Source organism: Bufo gargarizans, chromosome 10 (assembly GCF_014858855.1).
Source record: "Bufo gargarizans isolate SCDJY-AF-19 chromosome 10, ASM1485885v1, whole genome shotgun sequence".
NCBI lineage: Eukaryota > Metazoa > Chordata > Amphibia > Anura > Bufonidae > Bufo > Bufo gargarizans.
In genome coordinates this window covers 48,872,444-48,889,971 of record NC_058089.1, presented here as the reverse complement: position 1 = coordinate 48,889,971, position 17,528 = coordinate 48,872,444, and the positions used below count along the sequence as shown (strand labels likewise).

The following is a 17,528-nucleotide window of genomic DNA, read 5'->3' as shown; positions in this document are numbered from 1 at the left end:
ATGAAAATATAAACATATCTGTAGAGCCTCGGGGCAGCTCTCGCTGCCTCTCTCCAAGCAGCAAGTCTCAGCACAAATCAGCACTAAATTCAGTCATCTATACATAAGCACATTGTCAGCAACCTCCCACACTAACCTCTGGTGGCCAAGTACATGAAAGGAAGGCCGCAGACCCCAGTATGGATGCATATTGCCAATGGCTCGGTCTGTATGGAGGAAACATTACTGGGGGCATAGTGTTCAGAGAGCTACCAAACTGTGGCAACGGTTATAGATTATATTTAACAATTGCTATACAGCAAATTCTGAAAACATCCTTCTGCTTCCAGAAAGGGAATGTCTGGTTTCAGGGGGGAGTGGGGGGACACTATCTCGGAAGACAAGTCACTGGGCTCAGCGGTGTACCAAAAAGGCCAGCGGTCATGTGTAGTTGATGTGACATCACCTCTGCAGCCCAGTAAGCAGAGGTGATCTGGGAGTTAAATAATAACTTGAATTCTCCTTTACATGGGTTTTATGAGACTTTTGTACTGATGACCTGTTCCATGGCCTTCTTGCAGCTTTGCCTAGGTCATGTGACGTCACGTTCATTGATCACATGGCCCAGGCGCGGCTCAGTCCCATTGTATAGTGGCCGTGCGTGGTATTGCAGCTCAGCCCCATTTACTTCAATGTACGGTGCTGTGCTTTGCTGAGAGAAGGCCACAACGCTACTGTGAGCATCGGTGCCTTCGCAAACAGCTGATCAGCGTGGGTCCTGGGTGTCGGACCCCTACTGATCAGATCCATAGGTCCCAAAAAAACTTTTGGACTGTAGTACATGACTTGGTACCAAACTTGCCTTCATTGATATTCAGCACGCAGTTCGCCACTCTTAAGCGGGGGGGGCGAAATTGGTGCCAAAAGACCTCAACCAACAGAGCCGGTCAGAACACCCATCAAGTCAGCCTCATTGACGACCCATCGTGCAGCGTCTCTCCCCCCACCTACCATTTCATCTGGTGTTGGTCGCTGCTGAGACAATTTATATTTTTGCATTAGACCCATTGCAGGGGGATCAGAGCAGCAGCATCAATGCCATCTCGAGGGCTGCATGACCTCACCAAGTGCCTGCTGCCAAGCGCTGATCTAATCTCTGTCAAATGTTGTCAAGCAGAGTTAAAATCTAAACGTTGTTTCCTGCAGCAAATCTAGTTCATCAGGATTTCATTTATATGCAGGACAAACCGCAAGATCACAAAGGAGAAGAAGAAAAGAAAAAAAAAAGCTAAACCAAGTGAAGGCTCACTTTTGAAGACACTACAAAAGTATATAGGAAACAGCATGAATAGCAATTCCCCTAATATCTATTTATTTTTACTCTTTTTTTCCCCTCTCCCTTAGCTGCTAAACACGTACACTCATCTAATTCAAGCAGGTAAGAGGAGCTTGAATGGAAACTTTGGCAAAAAACCTAATCTATAGATGTGACTGACCTAGTAAAACTAATCCTCACTTCATTCACTTGTAGGCCCCCTGATATTTTATCACAGGGATGAGTCCCTCCGAGTAATACATTCTAGAGGCGAAGCCTGTGCATCCAGAAGGCTGCTGCTTTCACTAGCTCTCCTATCAGCTCAGCTTCATTGCTGAACTGCCCTCCAATTCTAATACAGCCCAGAGGGATCATGGCTCGCTTGTGCTGACAGGAACGGATGCTGAGGAGTGTGCATTTCCACAACCCCTTAAAAGAGGACCTTTCACCGATTTTTACAATGTGAACTAAGCATACAGACATGTAGAGCGGCGCCCGGGGATCTCACTGCACTTACTATTATCCCTGGGCGCCGCTCCGTTCTCCTGCTATGCCCTCAGGTATCTCCGCTCACTAAGTTATAGTAGGCGGAGTCTGCCCTTGCTCTTCTGTAGCGCTGGCCAATTGCATTGCAGAGCTCACAGCCTGGGAGAAAATAACCTCCCAGGCTGTGAGCTTTGCGATGCGATTGGCCAGCGCTAGAGCAGAACAAGGGCAGACTCCGCCTACCATAACTTAGTGACTGAAATCTCTGCCTACTCTAACTTCGTGAGCGGAGATACCGGAGGGCATAGCGGGAGAACGGAGCGGCGCCCAGGGATAATAGTAAGTGCAGTGAGATCCCCGGGCGCCGCTCTACATGTCTGTATGCTTAGTTCACATTGTAATAAATCGGTGAAAGGTCCTCTTTAAGAGCAAGTGCTCTTCTCTCTCGCTCCAGTGTCATAAAATTACAGCCTATGTGGTTTACTTCCACCCTGAAGACTTGGATGCTTTCCTACCGCTTCAAGCTCTCATCCGACATGTACATCCCCTTCCCTCTCCCTCTGCTGGGATCACTAATGTTGAAAGGAAAGGGCCGAGAAAGTAGAGAGCAGCAAGGAGCAGTGTGCTGTCCAATCTGTCAAAAGCAACAGAGGCGCCAGCTATGTAAAGCAGCAGCATGGACTCTACAGCAGCAAAGTGGTAGGACATTTTTTTCAATGAAGCCCAAGTTGATTGATTTTGCATTTAGGAGGTAAACAAATGATAAACAATGCAGAGCAAGGCTGTCCATAGCCTTTCATTCTCATGCATAATCACTGCTGTCTCTTATAAGGTTTTGAATAATAAAATATATCAGGCAAAATGTACCTGGGACATTCCTTGGCAAGTATCCAACAATGTACCGTGTAACAACCTCCAAATCTGTGTATGCTGCTGAAGAAACTAAAGATCTAAGGTTTTCCCCTCCTTGTAAAAAGGGCAGGACTTTGCACACTGCCTGTGACATGCATCCTGCTGCACAGGTACAGCCTGCCACCTCTCCTGTGCGTTAGATCTAAATCTGTGGGTCTTCTGCATCTGGCTCCCAAACTGGAATGTGCTAAATAACTCATGATCAATGTGATCACACCACTCCAGGTGATGTCTGGACAGTTTCATCTTAACCGATCTGGTTGCTTTATGCAGCACCTTTTTTTTAACATATTTTCTATGGGAAGTCTGCATTCTCAGGGTATGTTTACCCTGAGAATGCAGACTTCCCATAGAAAATATGTAAAAAAAAAAAAAAAAAGCAAGAAAGTTTCATTCCTCTCAGCTCTGCTAACTTTTTGCACTGCTGCCGTTTGAATATTTTAGGGAAATTCTGGTTATGCAACATTTTAGATTAGGGTTTCTGTATATGAGCCGAAAAATAAACGCACCAGGAAGGAGGCGTCTGTTCAAGATTGGTATAAATCACATGTCAGAAAGAAACAGCCCTATACATGCAAGCTCAGTCTAAATTCAGCTTGCAAGATCACTGACATTTCTGGCTGGGCACCAGTCATGAGCCGCCTGACATCTCAGCTCTGCACCAATAGCCTGTGAACACAAGTAGAAGCTACAGCAGACAGTAATGGAAGCTTGTGATACAGTTGGCTTCTTCCATCGGAGAGATAAGAAAGTTGGCAGGCAACAAAGAGACTGACAGATGGACACAGATATCCATGACGCATCTTGCTGTATTCAGAGACACTTGCCAAAATCAGCATGAAACTTACTAAGGATTCCTTTTGCTGCTGCGCTGCCTTAAAGTGCAAGATGCACCAGTAATATTCCTGCGCATGGCTGCGGTAATTATTCATGTAGAATTACTATGTCCACCCGGGATTTCAGCTCATCCCAAATAAAGTTAATGGGGCAGGCCAGCAATCTCCGTTAAAAATATGGACAACAGTGTCATTTCTATTAAAAAGAATAAAAATAAAAAGCAGACTCCTTTCTCTGATCCTGGACAACCCATTGATTTTCTCTTCAATAGAAAAATGAATGGCCTGAGCCTTGCCATTGACTTTTACAACTCCCAACCAGGGGTGGTGCCACAAAAGAAATTCTACATTCTTCAAACCAGCACCTGGATCTGAATACTATTCAATAAAATGTATCTGTATAGCGCCACCTGCTGTTTGTTCTTTTCCCTATTTCTTGTCAAACTCACTGATGTAATCACACGTGCTCAGTTTAAATCTTCAACTGCCACCAGTGGTATTTTCTGTTAGAAGCTTTGGGAGTTACGGGAGGAGAGCTGCAGAAGAAAGGACACGCCCCCCCGAGCTGTGATCGGAAGAGAGCTGCAGAAGAAAGGACACGCCCCCCCGAGCTGTGATCGGGAGAGAGCTGCAGAATAAAGGACACGCCCCCCGAGCGGCCAGCCTGAAGATAAGGTAACAGAACAATTGGAGCAATGAATGGGGAGATCTCTGGATCCATGTGAGGTACAGGGCTGGTTCTAGCTTTGTTCTAGCTCAAACAGCCGATCAGATGCTGATGATCTATCCAGAGGATAGAACATCAGTTTAAAAAAACAACTGCAGAACCCCTTTAAGTAACTTATGATACAGTCAGTCTGTACCTGAAGGCAGGTTTATTGCAGTGTACTGACATCATGCGAGTACACGGCAATAGCCCCGCGATCAGATACAGTCAGTTAGGGTCAGAGGAGCCGCGGACGGCCCGGCAGATGCAGCCAACACACAGACCATGTTTCCTGGGCCAATCACAGTCCTGTATGGTTGTCCATGTAATAAAGAGACAGACCAGGTCCACCAGAGCAGCTCACCAATCTTGTTTATAGATGGAAAGGGGGGGGGGGGGGTTCACCTCCATTATGTCAGACAGAGGTTATCCTAATCAGACCACTTTATACTCAGTTGTATTGGGCTTGGGCCATGCCGCTCCCGCTCTCCGCCTGTGTTAATGGGTTTTTCGGCCATTAAACACAGGGTTAATGGGTTTTTTAAAATTTGGTTTTATGTCAAGTGTCTAAATGGCAATATACTCACCGAAGCGATTCATTGAAGCGGACTGTGGCTGCACAATGGAACACTATATCAATGCAGTCTTTTAAGGTGTCCTGGTCTTCCTTGCTGAGGTCCAGCTCCGGCTGCGTCAGTTCACTGCTCACTGCAATCAGCTTCTGTGCGCAGTGCGGCTGCTCCTCTCTCAACCTGTCAAACAGCTGAAGGAAGGAGAGAATCCATTACTGACACATTTCCAGCAATATTAATACCAAGAAGAGACGTAATATATTCAGTATCTGGACATCTCGTAATATCACTTGAACGGCAAAAAATATGGTGCAGAAAAGATAGATATATGTACAGACTGAGAATGAAGAGTCTTCAGAGGGTGCACAATGAGGAAAACCGCCAAGTGTGTTGGTGCTAGATCACCACACGGCCCAGTACAGATCCCAGGGGAATAATGACCTTTGCAGGAGAACCTTCACTTTTTGCCAACTATGCTGAGGGAACATAGGCTTGTTAAGTCGGATTTTCCTTTCGAGATTACCATTTGCATATTGGTTTTCCCGTAGTCTCTTTAAAAAAGGGTTTTCCGAGACCTATACACCTTTTAATGGGTCATCCGTATCTGATCGGTTGGGGTTAAACAACTAGGACCCCCACTGATCAGCTGTTCGAGAAGGCAGCGGTGTTCACAGTCTTCTCTCAGCCTTCCGCAGGCCGAGTGACGTCAAGTTCATCTGGCACGTGACCTGGGCCCAGCTCAGACCCATAGAAGTGAATGTGCCCGAGCTGCGATACCAAGCACAGCCACTATACGATGGACGGCGCTGTTCTTGGTGAGCAGAGCCGATGAGTGTCAGACCCTCGCCGATCAGTATGATATCTTGGGAAACCCCTTTTTAAGGAGAGCCAGTACCCTACCTAAGCTAACCGTGCTGCAAAGAGGTCTTCGGGTACTTTCATCATATGGCTTAAAAAAAAAAAAAAAAAAATTGCCTTTTTTTGGAACCAAAAAATGCCACAATCAGATGTTACATGCTGGAAATCAGAAAATGCCCTACATACACCGTTTTGTAGTGATGTTTTAATACAATTTTCAAAAATTTTTATAGTAGTATTCTTTATTTGGGTTTTATTTAATAGTTCTGCACAGTTTCTTTCGAAATATATCATGCTCTAGATGTGCCATTTATGATCTTCCTTCCCATCTCAAAAAGGAGATAAAATGTAAAAAAAAAAAAAAAAAAAAAAAATAAAAATAAAAAAAGCTATACAAAACACTTGTGAAAGTGCATGAACTTTGTGGTATTTTGCAATAAGCAGAAAAAAATAAAGTTATGTGGCTGCACCCTTCCTTAAAGAGATTTTCCAGGATTTTAACGCCCTGGGTTCAACACCCAGCCGTTCAGCAGTAGGAGCCAGGACTACACAGCGTCCGTTGTGTAGTGCAGTGTTTCCCAACCAGTGTGCCTCCAGCTGTTGCAAAACTACAACTCCCAGCATGCCTGGACAGCCTTTGGCTGTGCGGGCATGCTGGGAGTTGTAGTTTTGCAACAGCTGGAGGCACACTGGTTGGGAAACACAGGTGTAGTGGACAGGGCAGGGACCTGCAGCACTGAAGTGAATGGGAGCAGCTCTGCGGTTACGAGCTCCATCCACTAGACCAGGCATGGCCAAGCTGTGGCTCTCCAGCTGTTGTAAAACTACAATTCCCACCATGCCCTGCTGTAGGCCGATAGCTGTTGGCAGTCTGTGCATGCTGGGAGTTGTAGTTTTGTAACATGTGGAGAGCCTCAGGTTGGCCATCCCTGCACTAGACCAGGGATCAGCAGGCTTCGGCACGCCAGCTGCTTTGAAACTACAACTCCCAGCATGCATTCTTACTCATCTGTTCTTTTTTAAACTCCCAAGGAAGTGAAAGGAGAATGGTGGGAGTTGTAGTTCCAGAACAGCTGCAGCACCAGAGGTTGCTGACCCCCACACTGCACAATGGACAGAGACCACGTCTGGCACCAGAGCCACTGCTGAACAGCTGATTGGTGGGGGGGGGGGGGGGGGGTGTTGAATCCCCCGATGAGATATTGTAGGCCTAACCTGAGAATAGGCTAGCAATATTAAAATCCCATCAGGTCAACCGGTTAGCTCTGTGAACACCAGAGATGAGAAGGGGTGGCTCAGTCAGGCCTCGCTGTATGAGCCAAAGCAGAGAGAGCGAGGAGCAGGCAGCGGCCATTGCTCCAGCTGCAGTGACACAATCAGGTGACAGCAGCTTGTTTTCCCGGGTATTATAACCGCCACCATCTTAACTCCCCTCGGCTGTTAACCTCCTTAATACGTAATGCTGTGCATGTACGGCATTAGTGTGCTGGGGATGTATGGAGCGAACTCACAAGCAGAGCATACGCGTGGCGGTGTTGGCTGTATAATACTGCAGACATCTGCTGGCAGTGACCGGGATTGGCGATGATGCCAACCCCCGACAATTAACCCCTCAGATGTCACTGTCCATACCGAACTGGTTAGACAGAACGAGGGTGGCTCCCTTTGTCTGACTTGGAACCGAACCAGAGTTCGGCAAATGTTTTTTTACAGTATAAATCAATTTCTGAAGTTATTACGCAAAGTCTCGCGAGTATTAACTTCGGCTCATCGGAGCCAATACATTCTAATGCTGTACGGAGCGCTCGCTCCGTACAGTATTGAAACAAAGTTTAATGCGAATCTGTTTCGGATGTTTCATCCAAAGTCGATTTGCTCATCCCTACTAATAACTATACACATTTGGTATTGCCATAATCGTACTGACACATAGAATAAGGATGTCCTGTCATTTTTAGTGCAAGGTTAATGCTGTAATGTCACATTCAAAAAACCTTGGCGGAAATGTTCGATCCTGAAGGGGTTAAAAGAGCTCTATTCTAAAGCATTGCGTTTTTATAAAACCTGTATTACACCAGGCGATTGTCGGGCCAATCACTAACGAGTGTCTGCAGTAATGCTGGTTTGCGACGATCTGGCAGTGTAAGGCTACTTTCACACTTGCGTTCGGGGCTCCGCTTGTGAGTTCCGTTTGAAGGCTCTCACAAGCGGCCCCGAACTGATCCGTCCAGCCCTAATGCATTCTGAGTGGATACGGATCCGCTCAGAATGCATCAGTCTGGCACCGTCTGTCCTCCGCTCCGCTCAGCAGGCGGACACCTGAACGCTGCTTGCAGCGTTCGGGTGTCCGCCTGGCTGTGCGGAGGCAAACGGATCCGTCCAGACTTACAATGTAAGTCAATGGGGACGGATCCGTTTGAAGTTGACACAGTATGGCTCAATTTTCAAACGGATCCGTCCCCCATTGACTTTCAATGTAAAGTCAAAACGGGTCCCGTTTGCACTATCATGAAAAAAAAAAAAAAAAAAAAAATTATTATTTTATTTTTTATTTTTTTTTGTTGTTCATGGTAATGCAAACGGAATCCGTTCTGAACGGAGCCACCGTCTGCATTAATATGAGCGGATCCGTTCAGAACGGATCCGATCGAACGCTAGTGTGAAAGTAGCCTAATACTGCCGCCGATTACCCGAACAAGCAAACGCTCAATTATTGGGCAATCCAAATCCTTTGACAGGTTTACAAATTACTGCCGCAGGCAAACAACTGGACAGCATGGGGAGGAGCGACGATGGTATAATGATAGCTCCAGCCCTATACCGTGGAGGAGATCGCTGAATGTAAAGGCAGCTGTCTCTTCTGCTAGTGATCAGGCGACTGACGGGAAGGAACGCCTCCCTCCTGAGAATCATTGGCAGAGTCTGACACAGCCTTAGGGCTCATGCACAGAAACGTATTATCTTTTCGTGTCAGTTCCGCTTTTTTCCGTAAACAAGGATTTTGTTTAACTGGACGTTAGATTTTTAACCACTGAAATAAAGTACCGTTGCACCGTCTGCGTATTGAGTATTATGCGTATTATTTGTTTAACCCTTTCAGCCCTATTGTACTATGCATTCTGTATTCAGAATGCTATTACTTTCCCTTATAACCATGTTATAAGGGAAAATAATAATGATCGGGTCTCCATCCCGATAATCACCTAGCAACCATGCGTGAAAATCGCACTGCATCCGCACTTGCTTGCGATTTTCACGCAACCCCATTCATATCTTGGGGCCTGCGTTACGTGAAAAACGCACAAAGAGGAGAATGCTGAGATTTTCACACAACGCACAAGTGATGCGCGAAAATCACCGCTCATGTGCACAGCCCCATAGAAATGAATGGGTCCGGATTCAGTGCAGGTGCAATGTGTTTACCTCACTCATTGCACCCGCACGGAAATCTCGCCCGTGTGAAAGGGGCCTAACAGCAGCCGGTGTCATTGTGCTATAATGTATTCAGGAGCATATATATTATTATACATATATATATATATATATATATATATATATATATATATATATATATATTATTTTTTTAAGTCTGCAAAAATGAATTCAGCAATATGGACAAATCACAATACATTAGGAAGTGCCTGGTATTAACTTTCTCTACATGATAAACACCATTTGCCAAAGTGAGACAACCCCTTTAAAACTATAAATCTTTGCATTACCAAAAGACACTATAAAAAGTGCCTAAAAGGCAAGGTGTAGTAGCGATCTCTCCGGCGCGGTTCTGTATCAGATAGGAGCGTCTGCCAAAGATACATTCATGACGTGAGCCCAGGGCACAATCTATGTCAAATGACACAAAGATAAGATACAAAAGGGCGACTCCAGTTTCCTGCCCTGATTTGCAGACAGACTTGGGCCAAAGTACCCAGATATTAATCTACCAAATATACTAACAAAAATAGAGAATTAAAAAAATAATCAAATTTAAAATAAATAAATCTACACTCAACTGTGCGTCAGTCTGCAGGATCCTGAAAGAAACACTTTCTCTAGAAATCAGAGAGGTCATCGCTAGCTGATCAGCAGGGGCCCTAAACCGTGCACCCACCCTAGCCTGGGGAGAGGGCATCACTAGCTGATCGGCAGAAGTCAGACACCCTGCACCCACGTTCGTCCTATCCTGAAGAGGCCCCGACTTAAGACTGGACAACACACACTTAAACTTGTCCGGCCACCATTGCCAAGAGAGCAGTGTGGGAAGATTTCTGTTGCCGCAAGCACTCTCCCAATCAAACATAAGAAAGCCTATGCTAATCCCAGTTACCAGACCCGTTTAACCTCCTCTTGCCCTGCTAAAATCCAGCTCCCCCCCCCCCCAGCTTATGCATCATCTGAAGCATTGTCCATGGTATGGGTGCACATTAGATTGGCATCCTGCAGCCTCGTAGTATTGCATCCATTTCATGCAAAATGCGTTAGCCCAAATTCACACACACACACACACACACACTAATTACGCACCACTATTTTTGACTCTCCGTCCTCGCCCCATCTGCTCTTTGTATTCAAAAATGCAAGATTTTGTAGACAGAAACTTGTTCTCATTTACATATCCCAGCTCGAATCAAGATGAGGACCACGAGTCCTCGGACATTTTTGCAGTTATGCATATGGGGCACAGTACACACATTTGACATCGCTATACATGTGACAATAACAGGATTGCATCTTGCTATGACTTGGCAAAAAAAAACGTAGAAATACATTTAAAGAAAAAGGGGGGGGGGGGGGGACTAAGAAAAATTTACTAGTTTTGGCACCACATTAAAAGGGAATGTGTCTTCAGAAAATGAGACGGGGGCGGAGCTCCGGCGCAGCACGGCGAAAGCCGCCGGACTAAAAAGCCTGACATGCAGTAATTTTAGTCCGGCAGCCTTTCGCCGTGAACCGCCGGAGCTCCGCCCCCTTCCCCATTATAGTCAATGGGGACGGAGCGGCGGCACGGCGAAATAGCCGAAGGACGGATCCTACATGGTGAACAGCCTGTCGGATCCGTCCTGCCGCAAGTGTGAAAGTACACTTAAACAATAGGTCAAGGTTTTTTTCCCCCATCTATATTTAATAAAATTTTACACTGAACAAAAAGTATAAACACTTTCGGTTTTGCTCCCATTTTGCATGAGCTGAACTCAAAGATCTGAAACATTTTCTACATACACAAAAGACCCATTACTCTCAAATATGGTTCACAAATCTGTCTAAATCTGTGTTAGTGAGCGCTTCTCCTTTACCGAGATAATCCATCCCACCTCACAGGTGTGGCATATCAAGGTGCTGATTAGACAGCATGAATATTGCACAGGTGTGCCTTAGACTGCCCACAATGTAAGGCCACTCTGAAATGTGCAGTTTGATCACACAGCACAATGCCACAGATGTTGCAATGTTTGAGGGAGCGTGCAGTTGGCATGCTGACTGCAGGAATATCTACCAGAGCTGTTCCCCGTGCAATGAATGTTCATTTCTCTACCATAAGCCGTCTCCAAAAGGAGTTTCAGAGAATTTGGCAGTACATCCAACCGGCCTCACAACCGCAGACCACGTGTAACCACACCAGCCCAGGGCCTCCACATCCAGCATGTTCACCTCCATGATCCTCAGAGCAGCCACCCGGACAGCTGCAGCAACAATCGGTTTGCATAACCAAAGAATTTCTGCTTAAACTGTCAGAAACCGTCTCAGGGAAGCTCATCTGCAGCTCGTCGTACTCATCAGGGTCTGGACCCGACTGCAACTAGTCGTCGTAACCGACTTGAGTGGGAAAATGTTCACATTCGATGGAGTCTGGCACATTGGAGAGGCGTTCTGTTCACGGATGAGTCCCGGTTTTCACTGTTCAGGGCAGATGGCAGACAGCGTGTGTGGGTGAGCGGTTTGCTGACATCAACGTTGTGCATCGAGTGGCCCATGGTGGTGGTGGGGTTATGGTATGGGCAGGCGTATGTTATGGACAATGAACACAGATGCATTTTATTGATGGCATTTTGAATGCACAGCGATACAGTGACGAGATCCTGAGGCCCATTGTTGTGCCATTCATCCACGACCATCACCTCATGTTACAGCATGATAATGCACGGCCCCATATTGCAAGGATCTGTACCCAATTCCTGGAAGCTGAAAACATCACAGTTGTTGCATGGCCAGCATACTCACTGGACAGGTCACCCATTGAGCATGTTTGGGATGCTCTGGATCCGCATATACGACAGCGCGTTCCAGTTCCTGCCAATATTCAGCAACTTCGCACAGCTATAGAAGAGGAGTGGACCAACATTCCACAGGCCACAATCAACAACCTGATCAACTCTATGCCACGGAGATGTGTTGCACTGTGTGAGGCAAATGGTGGCCACACCAAATACTGACTGGTTTTCTGACCCCCCAGTACGGCAAAACAGTGCACATTTCAGAGTGGACATTTATTGTGGGCAGTCCAAGGCACACCTGTGCAATATTCATGCTGTCTAATCAGTGTTGCGTTTATATTTTTGTTCAGTGTATAAAAAAAACAAACTTTTTTTCGGGTCTGTGTTGCTGGAGTGGGGAGAGAAGGGTGGGCTCCTACTTCATCCGGACAATCCGGGTTTTGGGCTGTCAGGTAATCACTCCTCAGGTGTCGCTCTGACTATGCCCAGGAACAGGACTTCTGGGAGTCTGAGAGCATAGCAGGTGGTACAAACGATATGGTTATGTTTTGGGCCCAGTGTTAGGCTGGCACCAGGTTAGTCAGGAGTTCCTGATTGTATAGTTAGAACCGGACAGGCATATAATTTTGTTTTATTTAGGTACCCCTGCTGACAAATCTGGACAGTTGATGGAACTGAGCTTGCCTGGAATCTGTGGGCAATAGAGTGTGCTAGTCAATCCCAGAGACGACCCCGCTACCTAACTCTTACAATGGATAACATGGGATCCACCCTTCACAGTAGGTGATATTACAGCTCATCTACTTCCTCCCAGCCTCTGCACAGCCATGTAGAAAAGTCTACCATAGAAGTCAATGGGGTCTCCTCCTGTCCATCGTGTCTATGGCCCATGAGGGCTGCTCTCAAGAGACAGGAAGTCTGTTCCGCAAATTGTAAAGTAGGTCCTATTTTGGTCCGCCCTGCCGAGGGAGTGAAAAAAAAAAAAAAATGTGGAACGCACGCGGGAGGGTTCATATTTTGCAGATCCGTGGTTGTACGCATGAGGCCCCCTCATTCCCAAAAAAAAAAAAAAAAAAAAAAAGGTAAAAAATATTGCTGTGGACATTTCAGCAACTGAAGACCCTAGCCCTGAAAGCGTTAACAAGTGCTATCCCTGGAGCAAGGACAATACAGCCTTCAAGACAATGTAGAGAAGAATCAAGTCATCAAGGGGAACATTTTATTCTTCCCCCTCCTGAGCAGTATCTCAGGGTATCTACCCATACGTAGGCATCTATACATGCCGCCAACTTCTCTGCATATTCTTTACGATTCCGACACCACGTACAAGGCAAGCACAATGCGACTCAAGGTCCCGGTGCTGGTTACCATGGCAGACAAGCGTTTCTACCAAGGGAGTATCACTTTAAATCCACATGGGATTCACCACGGCCCTAACCAGGAGAGTAAATGTCAGAATCAGTGGTATAATTATCTGAAGGTGAACAGAGGGCAAAACACAGGAAACTGGCAAAGCCCCAAAACTCAGAGGGACTCCACACTAATCTGCATCTGAATGCAATCTGCTGTTCCATCCGTCTTTATCCTCGCTGCCCCCTGATCACCTGTTGTCAGCCTTGGGTTGGGCGATAAACCGGGACCTACAAACATTGCAGGAGAAACAGCGATGTGGCTATATCACTATTTCTTAATTACGGCAGTATTTTAGTGACATCATAGGAGCACTTAGCGCTGACAGCTTAAAAAAACAGGCATCGCATAGACACGTACCAACGTGTTATGTGCGCCAACACACATCACATCCTGGCCCTCGATGCACATTACACGTCAGCAGGCTGCGCACCCAAGTCGGTACGTGTCGTAAACACATGTTGCACAAGAGGAACGGGGACCTCAGACTAAGAGCGGCGGCGCTGGTGAGCGAAATCCCTGTGCACCACTCCGGCTGGTACATTGGGGCCACAAGGAGACATTATACTCTATGGGGGCTCGACTTGTGGCCCCCACAAACAGTATAACATTTCCTTCTGCCCCCCCATACAGTATAACGTCTAATTGTGGCCCCCTCATACAGTAGAACGTCTCACTGTGGCCCCCCCCCCCCCCCCATACAGTGTAACGTCTAATTTTGGCCCCCACCATTCAGTAGAATGTCTCCTTGTGACCACCCTATACAGCATAATGTCTCCTTGTAGCCCCCATACATTTTAACTGCTCCTTGTGGCCCCAATTTTTATTTTTTTTCTAAATGGGCATTTATCATATATCTTGATATCATGATACATTTCTTAATGTTACTGTGGGGATTTTTCGATATCATCCCACCCTACGTCAACAAAAACGTTCACAATCCCCTTGTGATTGACAAGTCTCTAGCGGAGATCAGACAGAAGCTCGTCCTTGGACGTCGCGATCACAAGATGCAAAAACGGTTATTCTGACAACACGACGAGGTGACATATGGCCGACGTGCCATGACTTACCTTGCAGCTCATCATTTCATCCACTCGTTCCTGAGGCTTCTGGCCAGCTTTGGGTCGCACCAGCACATAAACCGCCTTGATGCCTGGGCAAGACCTCAGCAGCTTCTCCAGCAGGACCTTCCCCATGAAGCCTGTGGCCCCTGTGATGAGGACATTCTTCCCTCTGTAGAAGTCTGGAATGGATATCATGGTGAACCTTAAGTCCTGTAGAAAGAACAGAATGAGAGGATATTTAGTGGTGACAATCCGAGCATCCTACCCGTGAGCTCCGAGAATGCAGAAAACCGTATCTACCCCAGCATGACACAGACTTATGGTCCACACGAGCAAGGATGTTAACCGTTTTGCAAATGGACTGAATCCTGACCCATTCCTTTCTATAGGTACTTGCAGATTCATAGACCATCGCAGGATGTTTTACACTGTCCATTGTTTCCCGCAGCTCTCGTCCCATAGAAATGAATGGGCAGCGTGAAAAACAGGCATCCAGATGAAAAGCGGTTTTCAATGATGTGGACAAAAAGGTTGTGTGCATGAGCCCTAAACCTGCGTGCAAAACCATCAGTTTTTTCCTGAATAGGCCCCGAATCTGTGTTGCTCGTGTGAAAGACTCCTTATACAAGACCCGACCAGGCGCGATCACGCTGGCGGCTTACAGATCCGGGAGGTTAATAAAGCGCCATTCAATGGTAATGTCATATCAACACCACACAAATTAATATAAATAAGATTTGGGGGAGGGGAGACTACTGTCAAAAACTGCAGGGTTCCCTCTGTCAAAAGGCAGGTAAGGCTACTTTCACATTCCGGATTTGAGATCCGGTACAGCGTCTTAAAACCGCAGCACACCGCTTCAGTTTTGTCCCCATTCATGGTCCATGGGGACAAAACTGAAGAAAAAAATAAAATAAAATAAAAAAAAAGTAAAAAAGGAGGAGCGCACCAGAATGCTTTCCGTTCCAGTTTGTTGCGATCCCATGCCGGGCACAAAACAGTTGCACGCAACATTTTTGTGTCCGGCATAGGAAATTGAACAAGCCTGATCCGGCAACAAAAATCATCTTGGGGTACTTCACACTTGAAGCAGAGGATTCCGGCAGGCAGTTCTGTCACCGGAACTGCCTGCCGGATCCGGTAATCCGGATGCAAACGGTTGTCAGACGGATCCGGTATTTATTTTCTTCACAGATTTAAAGGTCTGCGCATGCGCAGACTGGAAGAACGGATCAGTCAATGCAGCAATTTTAATCCCGGCACCAATACACTTCCGCCAAGTGTTTAGGATTCTGCGGTATTTTCTCTGGCCAAAAAAACGTAAGATGGACTGAACTGACGCATCCTGAACGGATTGCTCTCCATTCAGAATGCATTAGGATAAAACTGATCATTTTTTTCCCGGTATTGAGCCCCTGTGACGGAACTCAACACCGGAAAACTTTAATGCTAGTGTGAAAGTACCCCAAGTCAAAGGTGCCGGATACGAAAAAAACGGATCCAGCTCCCATTGACTTACAACAGTTTTAGTGCCTCCCCCCCCCCCCCCCCCCCCCTTTCATTTTTGATAAAATACAAACAGATTCGTTCTAAACGGATGCAGCCGGTTGTAGTCGGACTGAAGGGTTGTGCTGCGGTTTATCTCAGCTTCCTGGACCCCAATAAAGTGTGACAAATGAGGGTAAAGCGACTATAGAGTGGCTGACCACCTCAAATTTATTTTCCTCAAATCTTGCTTGACATACACCGTCATTTGTGCCAGTTTTCTGGTGCAAGTAATGCCTGAAACGTACACCAGCTCCTAGCCGGCACAGATTTCAGATTGTGGTGCACTGATGACAGGCGGGCACCTCTTCATTATGGCGTATCTCTCCATCGTAAACTGCATCACGAATGGTGTTAGATAAAGGTCGGGCATGACAGGTCTTCCCCACAGAGCAGGCGGTGCCAGCGTTCGAACCGCGATACGGGAGAGAACTTTTTTTATGTTTGCCTTGCCGGCGTATAGGTGCCATGAGTCACCACCAGACAAACACTGCCCAAGCCTGCATTGGATCAGGTCCTCCTTGGATCATGAAGGGTTGTTGTAGAGCCGTCCAAAATACACTTGGTAACCTACCAAAAGGTGGAGAACTGTACATATTTTCCTACAAAACCAAGCAAACATGAAAACTTCCATTTTATCAAACCCGACTACTGTACAAATGACACGCAGGGTATTACACCCACGTCTGCCTCCAGGTGCTCGTGTCGGAGACCGGAAGAGCGGGAGGAATGGCAGGAAATCCCTGATGACAGGAAAGCATTTCTCCAGCCCTCTGCCCATACTAGGGCTGCAGCAACCGATTATTTTTAGGATTAATCAAGTACTCAAAAAAAAAAAAAAAAAAAAAAAGACTGTTTTCCTTTATAAAAACTCAGACCCCCAACACCCTTCATTCCCCCCTGTGCGATCAGCCCAAGTTCCCCCCCCCCCCAGTTCCATCAGCCCAAGTTCCCCCCCCCCAGTTCCATCAGCCCAAGTTCCCCCCCCCCCAGTTCCATCAGCCCAAGTTCCCCCCCCCCAGTTCCATCAGCCCAAGTTCCCCCCCCCCAGTTCCATCAGCTCCTCCATGCCATCCGTTGCCATGTCCCCCAGTGCCTCCATGCCATGTGATGTCCCCCACTGCCATTAGATCAGCCCCTCCATGCCATGTCCCCCACTCCCAGTGTAATTTGCCCCTCCATTGCCATGTCCTCCTCCTCCAGTGCCATTTGCCCCTCCATTGCCATGTCCCCCTCCTCCAGTGCCATCTGCTCCTCCATGCCATGATCCCCTTGCCCAGGGCCCATACACAACAACCTATCTTAAGGGTGTTTCCCATCCACAGCACAAAGGATCAGTATCTGATCACCAAGGGTCTGACTGTTGGGACTCCCAGAATCCACTAGAACAGGGGTCCCGATCTCCGATAGTCCGACAGAAGTGAATGGAGAAGTGGTCACATGTACTACTGCCGCATTTTACGATCTCATAAATGATGGCGTTCACAGCAGTTGGACCCCTAGCGATCAGATACTGATCTCCTATCCTGTGGGGGGGACTGCTACTAGAGAAAACCCCTTTAATATCATTATGGATAACAATCTGATATGTCAGGCATCAGCAACCTCAGGCAGTGGTTGAACTACAACT

The 17,528-nt window shown here is 46.8% G+C and overlaps 1 protein-coding gene across 4 annotated transcripts in view; it reads right to left on the bottom strand.

The window, feature by feature from the left end:
* LOC122920335 (fatty acyl-CoA reductase 1) overlaps nucleotides 1-17,528 on the bottom strand; it is a 68,184-nt gene that overhangs the window by 28,014 nt on the left and 22,642 nt on the right. For all 4 annotated transcript variants that reach the window (XM_044269763.1, XM_044269764.1, XM_044269765.1 and 1 more), the window contains exons 2-3: nucleotides 14,360-14,563; nucleotides 4,822-4,997 (exon numbers count right to left, since the gene is read on the bottom strand). In XM_044269763.1, the coding sequence (XP_044125698.1) occupies nucleotides 4,822-4,997; nucleotides 14,360-14,548 (365 nt within the window). In that variant the 5' untranslated portion in view covers nucleotides 14,549-14,563. The remainder of the gene's footprint in view (nucleotides 1-4,821; nucleotides 4,998-14,359; nucleotides 14,564-17,528) is intronic.